Source organism: Corvus brachyrhynchos, unplaced genomic scaffold, assembly GCF_000691975.1.
Source record: "Corvus brachyrhynchos isolate BGI_N302 unplaced genomic scaffold, ASM69197v1 scaffold444, whole genome shotgun sequence".
Classification (NCBI taxonomy): Eukaryota; Metazoa; Chordata; class Aves; order Passeriformes; family Corvidae; genus Corvus; species Corvus brachyrhynchos.
The window spans coordinates 673,180-682,498 of NW_008237886.1; the positions used below are offsets into that span (position 1 = coordinate 673,180).

Consider the following 9,319-nt stretch of genomic DNA (forward strand, 5'->3'; position numbering starts at 1 on the left):
TTCTGCAGCAGGACCCCAGCCATGTGGCTGGAAAATAAACATCTCCGAAACATCTATCAAGAATCGCTCCCTATTTCTTGTCCAAGGGCCTCGCTGCCTATACATGTTGCAGAAATCCCCACCGCAACACTCTAGGAACTACACCATTGCTGAACAAACTGTACTCCTTGTTTTTCTGCCACAGGTTACAGTAGATGAGCCTTCGAGAGCCACTGTGACTCCCACTCCTGTGTTCTTACAAGCACACTACAAACCCTTGGTTCTTATAGGTATGCCTCTTCTGTGTCTATTATTTTCATGGCATTCAGCCTGAGGTTAATATGACATTCAGCCCAAGGTTACTTGACTGTATGGCTTATACTAACAGATATAATCGGTTATTTTTGAGCAAGTGTGCTCATGTTGACAGCTTCTCCTCTTACAAGTAGGTTGATGGCAGTAACCAGCTGCAGCTTTCAGAAGTCAGGCACATAGATTTCCATAGAGTCCCGGCAAAACCTCTCCTTAGTCCTGGAAGGGCAGGTAAGGGTCCCACTTCCCCTTACAGGAAGACAGACAGCAGCTTTGTCATTTGCCAGAATATATGCAGGCCCCACTGGTAGAAGTGCCATAACTCTTAATTAGCCAATGCAGCATCGAAAGAGTTCATGCCCAACTTTCTATCATATTGTTTATCAACCAACAAGAACCAATGTTAATAATATGTTAACAACGTATTAACAGCTAAAATTCGTTTTAAGATATGTGAAGTAAAACTTTGTCACTGTTGTTATTCTTTTACAAAAAATGGGTCTTCTACTGTACACGTTGTTCACAAGATCTTTAGCTCGACAACTGCATTGTCCAATTTGTATCTGCACAAACACAGTCTGTGGCAGATGGTGACCCAACATTGTCAATGAGATCAGGTCCTTTCTCCAGCAGAGACAATAAACTTTCCCACACTGTACTTATTTGCAGCTTAAACTCTAGGGAAGAAAATTACCAACACCTGACATTCACAGCCTTCTGGCAGAGACTGCAGGGCATCATTTCTGACTAGCTGTTTAGAATATGGTGATCCATCTACTCAAAAATAAACTGCAGTCAGTAAATTTTCTTCTCTTAAATTATATCATCCTAATACATTTGATAAATTTTAGTCATGAGTGGGCTGGATTACCAACTTTGGTATAAGATTTTTTTAACTATGACAGAGTGCAACCCATTTAGTCTACATGTATTTTTATAAAAGAGGCTTTTAAAAGCAGTTCCTTGGTGGGCAAAAAAACTCCATTAGCCATTTTTTGGTAAAGAATATTTAAGCATTAACACTTGAGTTAATTGGTAAACTATTAAACTGTTCAGTTGTAATTTATAGCAGCTGTATCAACAATGTCTGAATGATCACCCTATGCTGCTGCTAAGGGCATACCTCATTTGTTATACCAGGAAATACTGCATGATAATTTGTAATGATGCATGTATCTGGTTACCTGCTTATAATAACTTACCAGCAGGGACAACAGCTTAATTATATAGTACATCTCCTGCTGACTTCCAAATGTTTCTGCTGTTTGTCACTAATTTCTAAGGTAAATAATAAATAAATAGGAATCAGTTTTCTTATTTTACAATAGTACATTAATTCATGAATGGAAGACAGAAAGCTTTTATTAGATGCCGAGGTGCCTAAATTCTTTGTGTTCTCACCATGACATAAAAATCTAGCCCCAGCCATCCATAAATCCTGATAGATGATGGAGAACAGGCCCCTAGTTGTTTAAAGGATGTGGATGAAATCCTAGACCAGACTTCTCAGAGAGTTGTGCAGAATATTATCTCAAAGGTGACACAGCCCTGGACAAGTGGGATGGATCTCTGTTTACACTGATATAGTACAGGCAGCTTGCATGAAATGTCTTTCTCTTCTGGTCCTACCTTCAGGTTCATTCTGAGCATGGGATCTTGGGAACAGCAGTGGACCAGCAAGAGCAGAGGAACCTTCAGTGTGCAGGAACCTTCTCTGTTGGGCACAGAGGCAGTGATAAGGTAAACTGATCTGGGATTAATGATACGAAACCAGAACTCCTTTCCTCTGTGAAAGAATGATCTGTTTGTGTAGGTACCAGGGACCTCCAACATGGCTCTGTCCCATTAAACATCAGCTCAAAAAGGAGTTCTGAGCATATACTCCCATGAGGAACTATTAATAGTGCTTTCCACAAGAGTTTGCTCTTTGCAGAGACAAACTCTATCACCTTGTTTGTTAATATGTCAGCATTCATTCTTGGAATTAATTTCTGTCCTATCAAAACCTGTAAAATGGGAATCAGACACCTCAGCTGAGTGAGAACATGTCTTTAAATTTGGGAACTGCTTGAAGAAAATGAGATTTTGCTTCATACATGTTTCTCTGAGAAATAAGTAGCTGATAATAAGTAACTGATAGTAGGGATTTCCTCCCTCAATTTCTAAGCAATTACTTTTAAAACACTTCTGAAAATTAGAAAGATTTTAGCATGCAGGGAGAGCAAATGGACATGTTTGGGATGTTCTTGTTTTGCCTAACACTATAATTCGGTGTAAAGAATTGGGAATGTATTATAATAATGAGAATTGGCAGTGAATTACCATCCTGTATTAAAATAACCTTTAAAGTCACTATTTTCCATTATAAGTGTTTAAGTGCACAGAAAAGCCTCATAAAAACCAGGAATGCATGAGTATTCACTCTCCTGGGTTTTAGCTCCTACTGATGGTGCAGTGTTGAAATAGTATAGCAACAAGACTGAGTCATGTAAAAAAGCAAGAGGAATAAAATCTGTACTTTTGTGCAGACTAACAAGTTTGTTCCAAAAACTGAGTATGGGCTGCTGTGCTTCCCTGATCCCTGCAAGCAGCAGCACTGTGCTGGCCTGCAGTGACCCACTCTATGCCACCAACCACACTGTTTGGACAGAACAGAATGTCTCACAGTGAGCTGTTCCAGACTGCTTTGTTCCCTGCTGGCTGCACAAGCTGAACTCTCCGAGCACAGAGAAGAGAAACATTGTTCTGACAGAACCCTGAACCTGACATTGGCAGGTTTGTGTCAAATGTATCACTGTCCATGGCCTGAAAGACACTGCAAGCTGAGAATGAACTCTTCACTTATAAGAAAAAATCTATTATATTATCTATACTGTCCAACTACTCCGCATCAGCCTGTACATCTGTTCCCTGTGACCCCTTTCAGTGAACACTTAGGCAGCCTTAGAATGGATCTGACCATAATCTTATTTTTCCCAGAGAATTCAAACATTCATAATGACATCACGGAATTTTTTAGGTTGGAAAAGACCTTCAGGATCATTGAGTCCAGCCATTAACCTGAGCACCACACCTATGTGTCCTTTAAAAATCTTCAGTGTTGGTAACTCTACCACTTCCCTGGACAGCCTGTTCCAATGCTGGAGCACTCTTTCAGTGAAGAAATTTTTTGTAGTATGCAATCTAAACTTTTCCTGGCACAGCATGAGGCTATTTCATCTTGTCTTATCACTTGTTACTTGGGGAAAAAAATCAATCTCCACCTGGCTACAACCTCAATTCAGGGACTTCTAGAGAGTGATAGGGTCATGCCCGAGCCTCCATTTCTCCAGACTAAATTTCTCCAGCTCTTTCAGCTGCTCCTCACAGGATTTGTGCTCCAGACTCTTCTCCAGCTCCATTGCCCTTCTCTGGACACGCTCCAGCACCTCAATGTCTTTCTTGTCATGAGGGGCCCGGAACAGGACACAGCACTCGAGGTGTGGCCTCATCAGTGCTGAGTACAGAGGGACAATCACGGCCCTGGTCCTGCTGGCCACGCTATTGCTGATCCAGGCCAGGATGCCATCGGCCTTCTTGGCCACCTGGGCACAGCTGGCTCATGTTCAGCTGCTGTTGACCAGCACCCCCAGGTCCTTTTCCACTGGGAAGTTCTCCAGCCACTCTGCCCCAAGTTTGTAGCTTTGCATGGGGTTGAACTTCGGCACTTGGCCTTGTTGAAAGTCAAACAGTTGTCCTTGGGCCTGTCCAGCCTGTCCAGATCTCTGCAGAGCCTTCCCAGCCTTCAGGAGAGGTCAGCACTCCCACCCGACTTGTCATCTGCAAACTGACTGAGGGTGCACTTGACACCTTCATCCAGATCATTGATAAAGACACTGAACAAGGCTGGCCCCAGCACTGAACCCTGGGGAACACCACTGGTGACTGGCTGCCAGCTGGATTTAACTCCATTCACCACCACTCTGGGCTTGGGTAAGCAGCCAGTTTTTCACCCAGCAAAGAGTACACCAGTCCACATGACCATCCAGTTTCTCCAGAAGAGTGCTGTGGAGGGAAATCAGATAAGACAAGCAGGACTTGCCTTATGCCCTTGCTGACTGGGCCTGATCCTCTGGTTGTTCTGTACTTGCCATGGGATAGCACTCAAGATGATCTGCTCCATGACCTTCACCCAGCAGCACAGTCAGGCTGACAGCCCTGGTCCCATTGCTTATGTATTCAAAGAAAAAATTTTCTGTGTCTTTTAGGGCAGTAGCCAGATAAAGCTTCAGTTGGGCTTTAGCCCTCCTAATTTTCTTCCTGCTTAACCTCCTGTTTGTTGCTCATGTTGTGTGCATTGGTGTAGATGCACTTCAGTTGAGCTGTTGATTCTACCACCTCCTTGGGAAAGAAGCTCTAATTCCTACTTCTCAGGTACTTCCATGGTTTCTAAAACATCACTGACCCTTGTGTCTTTGTTGCCATGTAGATCTCCATCCCCCACCTCTAGTGGAAGACAGAAAAAACTTGCTAGCACATAGTCACTCAGAAACTGGTGAGCTACCTTCAAGTTTGCCTCTAGTGAGCCTGGTTTTACCCCTCTCTCCATTTTAGTTTAAAGTTGTTTCACTAAGCCCTGCTAAGTTCTGTGCAAAGATGCTTTTCCTCCTTTGGGACAAGTGTATCCCATCCATTGCCAGCAGGTCTGGTGTTGTGCAGGCCAAATCATGATCAAAATCCCTACATTCTGCAGGTGACACCAGGCTTGGAGCCAGGTATGGGTCTGCTGGATTGTACCAGTCCTTCCCTGCAACTGGATGGATAGAGGAGAGCAACAGCTGTGCTCCTGACCCCTTAACAGTTACCCAAGGCCCTGGAGTCTCTTAATTGCCCTTGAACTTCTTGTTGCAACTTTATCACTGCCTACCTGAAGAAACAGAAAATGGATAATAATCGGAGGGTTGTGCCACAGGAGGACACTTCACATCTTTAACCCATGCCCCAGGAAGGAAGTCGACTTCCTGAAGAAGCATGCCTGATCTGCATATGGGGCTTTCTGTTCCCTTAGGAAAGCATCTTCTTTCTCTTTATGGAAGAAATTTTTGAGACAGGGTATAGACTGAATTAACCTCAGTGACAGCTCCAAGCCAGATGGACCATCCTCCTTGTTATTGTTCCATTCCAGTTGCAGAACCTCCCACCTAATGTGCCAGGTCACCAGGAGTGCTGGGGCAGTCACAGGTGGGACATGCAGGAGCATGACAGCATTCCTCTAGCCCTTCAGTCACTGTGCTGAGCCAGGCAGAGAGAGGACCAGGAATCCCCTGTGTCATACAGGGACGGTCTTGGGGTGCAATTCCAGTAGCTTGTCTCTCTCACACCCCTGGATATCCTCGTTCCTGAAACTCTGGCACAGGGTGTAATTCCCGCAGTCTGCCTCTCTCACGTTCCCGGATATCCCCATTCCCAGAGTGCTGGTTCTTGTACCAGGTGTTTCCTACTGCTGCCCTCTGGTGCGGGTGCAGAGCAGGGCACAGCTATAAAGTCATACTCTTAAGCTTAGAACAGCCCAGTAGATGCCCAAATTTAACACCTCTATTGAGGTATAAATATTGTTTGTTTACACTATGTTGATCTATAATTATCTCCTTCCAAGACAAAATAACCAAGCGTTACCTTTCCATTTAACTGGTACATGTCAAATAAACTGATAACTAACTGTAAATGGAAATAAACACAATCCTGAGAGGAAAAGGAAGGGCTGCACGATTTACTACTTGGAAAGTATAGCCAAACGTGTTGTGATAATTATCATCAGGAGTTTGTTCTGCAGCATCAGACTCTCTTAAAAGTAAGCTGCCTAAAAATATCTTCTGTATACAGAAGGAATCACAAGGTAGTGGTTATGCACAGGAATGGGGACTTCCTGTTAGACTTACACAGATATATCTTGCAGATTTTGACAATACAATCCTTGACAAGTTTCTGTCCTACACATCTTTTCCCTCTTTTCCAACCTAAATGAATATGTGATTCCATGACTAGGTAGAAAGTGTTATTTTTAACAAGACTCATCAATGCATTTGTTTACTCTTGTTTGCTACTGATTAAAACCTTCCTATTACACTGCTATCATGTACAGAAACTCTGTCACTGTTTTCAGTAGGATTCCACTGACCGCAGATTTTCTGTTCTCTGCCTGCATTTAATGCTCTTTCAACTGTATACACTAGTATGTAAATAACTTTTCTCTTAGTTTTTTGTCTCTGTCCTTAGTGTGTTAACTAGGCTCAGAGCAGTAGCTTTGTTTTCTCCTCATTTTTGCTGTGTGAATTTGTTGCCAAACAATGACAGATTTTCAAGAGCTAGCACCAGTTTTCTCTATTTGCTGATTTCTCTAACACAATAGAAACAGAGAAACAAGATCCCAGTGCAACGTTAAACACAAGACATAAACTGTATCTTTTATAAGAAATCTTATGAGACAGTTTTTGAAAGTATTCAATAATTTGAAGCTAATCTCTAAGTTCCCTCATCTTTTTAATACAATGAAGAGAAAAGAAAAACAAGAGCATGTCAAAAGTTCTGAAATACTCACAAGTCTCAGAATGCTGAGCAGCACGTCGACACAGAAGTTAGGATAAGGTTTGCATGAGTGACAGTAGCAAATGCTCCACCCCCTCCTCCATTCTGTTTTACTTTCAGTTGTTGTATAAATAAATTTGAACCTGATAACGTGGAAATCATTCTCATGACAGCAGACAGTAGGGATTTCCTGATGCCATTTCCAGCAACTTTCAAACTTGGGGGAAAAAAACCTAAACAAAACAACACAAAAAAACCCTGTGGGGAAATACATATGCCTACAATTTAGAAGGCAGGCAAGTGACTGCCAAACACGAAAGGCAGCTGACTGCTTGCTATCCAAAGCATGGACATTCCTGGACATTCCCTTTTACCATTCCCTAAAGGCAAGAAAGCTCATGTTTTGTGCCCTTGTTGCTGCATCTTGTAGCTTGTGTAACCTCCCAGCCAGGGCTCGGCAGAGTTGTTTACCTTGGTAGCAGACACTGTAGCTGTGACTCCTCCTCTTTGCAGCCCAAACAGTGTTTTTTTACTGGGGCAGCCACCTCCAGATGGAAAAAACAGTGGCCTTTCATGACAACACAAAGAAGCCGTGGAAGAGGGTTGTGAAGACAGAAAAGAGGCTTCCACATCTGGCTTGCTGTGGAACAACAGTGCAGAGAGGTGGCATAGGCCGGCAGAAGGGGATCCTTATAAAGGAGCTGAAAAGAATAACCTGAAAATTGCATTGAAATCAGTAGTTTGGGATTTTCAGCTGTTAAGAAAAGTGAAAGTTTAGTGTCTATAAAAATCACCAGGAATGCCAGCTGTAATCCTAAAGTCCTGCTTAGACACCTCATCATAAAAACTTTTCTTCCTTGAGATAAACTTGAATGTCTTGAAGATGAGACCAAGCAGCTCCCCAGGAGTACTGTCAGGTTTCCAGGAACCGTCACTTACCTGTGTAAGGTTCATGCACTCAAGAGACAGCAGCGTAAACAGTACTTGATCTCTGTGTAATCTTCTTTATGTCCTCATCTGTGCTGTTCTGGGTGCTGGTTGTTATTCTGTGCATGTTACACTAAAAGGCGGTAAAAATATTCTGCAGCTAAATGACAGGATTTTAGACATTACACTGTCTCCTTACTGAAGAAGAGATGAGTATGTGGAGTTGGGCATTTCCTTCTTGTTTCTCAGTGAAATAACATTTTTTCAGCAACACTACTTATAAAACAATACCAGTCAGTTCACTGTGCTGGCATATTCTCTTACAGAGAGATTCCAAAAATTTATTTATGAAGGTAAGTTAAGATTTCCGTATATTCAACAGTAGTTGTACAAGTGAGAGAAACAGGGCCTGGGACTGAATGTTTCCAGAGAGTAGTTACAGGTGGCTGCATGACAAATTCATTGCATGGGACAGCTTGCTGCCATTTCTTAGCACCCCAGTGTCCTGAGGTCCAACATTGGGTCCAGCATCCATTCTGCAGAGAAGGCACTGGAATGAAAAACTACCATGTTAATTACCTCCTGCATGGGATCAGGTTTGCAGTCACTGCCACTGCAAAGAACTAAAAAAAAATACAGAACTCACAATTTCATGCTTGCCAGGGACTCTTGGCTCTCTCACATGATACCTTACCTGTGCCTCCCGAAAAGCAGCTACTTGCATGCCCTGTACTTTGCCTCAATGCACGCGGTGATTGTCACTTTTTAAGCAGGTGTACAGACATGAGAGGTGAAATCTGCTTCACCTGGCAACTGTTAGAAACCTGGGCAGCATTTAAAAGCAAAAATAAAAATACAGATTTTCCACAGCTAGTGACAGATTATAAAAAGAAGTACCAGCATTGCAGGAAAAACATCAGATTGAATAAATATTTAGTCCAAAGGAACATACCCATTCATTAACTGTCTTATGATCAGAACACTTATTTTCAGACAAAATTGGTCATAAAGATCTGTTTCTTCAGCTCACTCCAGCTCAAAGAGTGAGAATAAATGGTATCAGGTGTACATGTGTGTACACGTATGTACTTGAACTTGGATCCCAAAGTCTCTCATATTTGCCACTGTTTCAATCTGAAAAAAAATGGAGTGTTTTCCATTTGTTTTTCTCTTTCATGTGATACCTGTGCTATGCTAAATTTGACAGAATTTTCTAAACTAGGAGAAATTTATAAGCGAACAGACAAAAAACAAGCACCCAAGCTCTAGGTATTAAGTAATTATGTTAGAAGAGGGGAAGAATAACTTGCTTACTTTTTTTTGAAAAATCACTTTCCCAACAGTTTCCTTTGAACACAGCAAAATGGAATCATTACATATACAGTGGATTTTTTTTCGCTATCTGTGAGAAATGAGACAACTCTTAGTTAAAAAAAATTAAAATAATTTATTGAAAACAGAAAAATTGAAAAATTACAGAAATTAGAAAAATATAAAAATTTGGGATCCTATGGCTCAGTAGATGGTATGCCCCAGG

General features: G+C 42.0%; 1 protein-coding gene and 1 long non-coding RNA gene across 9 annotated transcripts in view; one reads left to right on the forward strand and one right to left on the reverse strand.

The window, feature by feature from the left end:
• The window catches only part of IL15 (interleukin 15), a 40,229-nt gene extending 32,906 nt beyond the window's left edge, over positions 1-7,323 (reverse strand). Inside the window, exons 1-2 of one of the 5 annotated variants that reach the window (XM_017732665.1) lie at positions 6,869-7,323; positions 1,921-2,005 (exon numbers count right to left, since the gene is read on the reverse strand). In XM_017732665.1, the coding sequence (XP_017588154.1) occupies positions 1,921-1,941 (21 nt within the window). In that variant the 5' untranslated portion in view covers positions 1,942-2,005; positions 6,869-7,323. The remainder of the gene's footprint in view (positions 1-1,920; positions 2,006-6,868) is intronic. The other 4 variants (XM_017732660.1, XM_017732663.1, XM_017732661.1 and 1 more) reach the window with 4 other exon arrangements.
• LOC108446320 overlaps positions 1-9,319 on the forward strand; it is a 45,077-nt gene that overhangs the window by 1,351 nt on the left and 34,407 nt on the right. For all 4 annotated transcript variants that reach the window (XR_001861479.1, XR_001861478.1, XR_001861477.1 and 1 more), the window contains exons 2-3: positions 185-269; positions 1,927-2,031. This is a non-coding gene — a long non-coding RNA (uncharacterized LOC108446320). The remainder of the gene's footprint in view (positions 1-184; positions 270-1,926; positions 2,032-9,319) is intronic.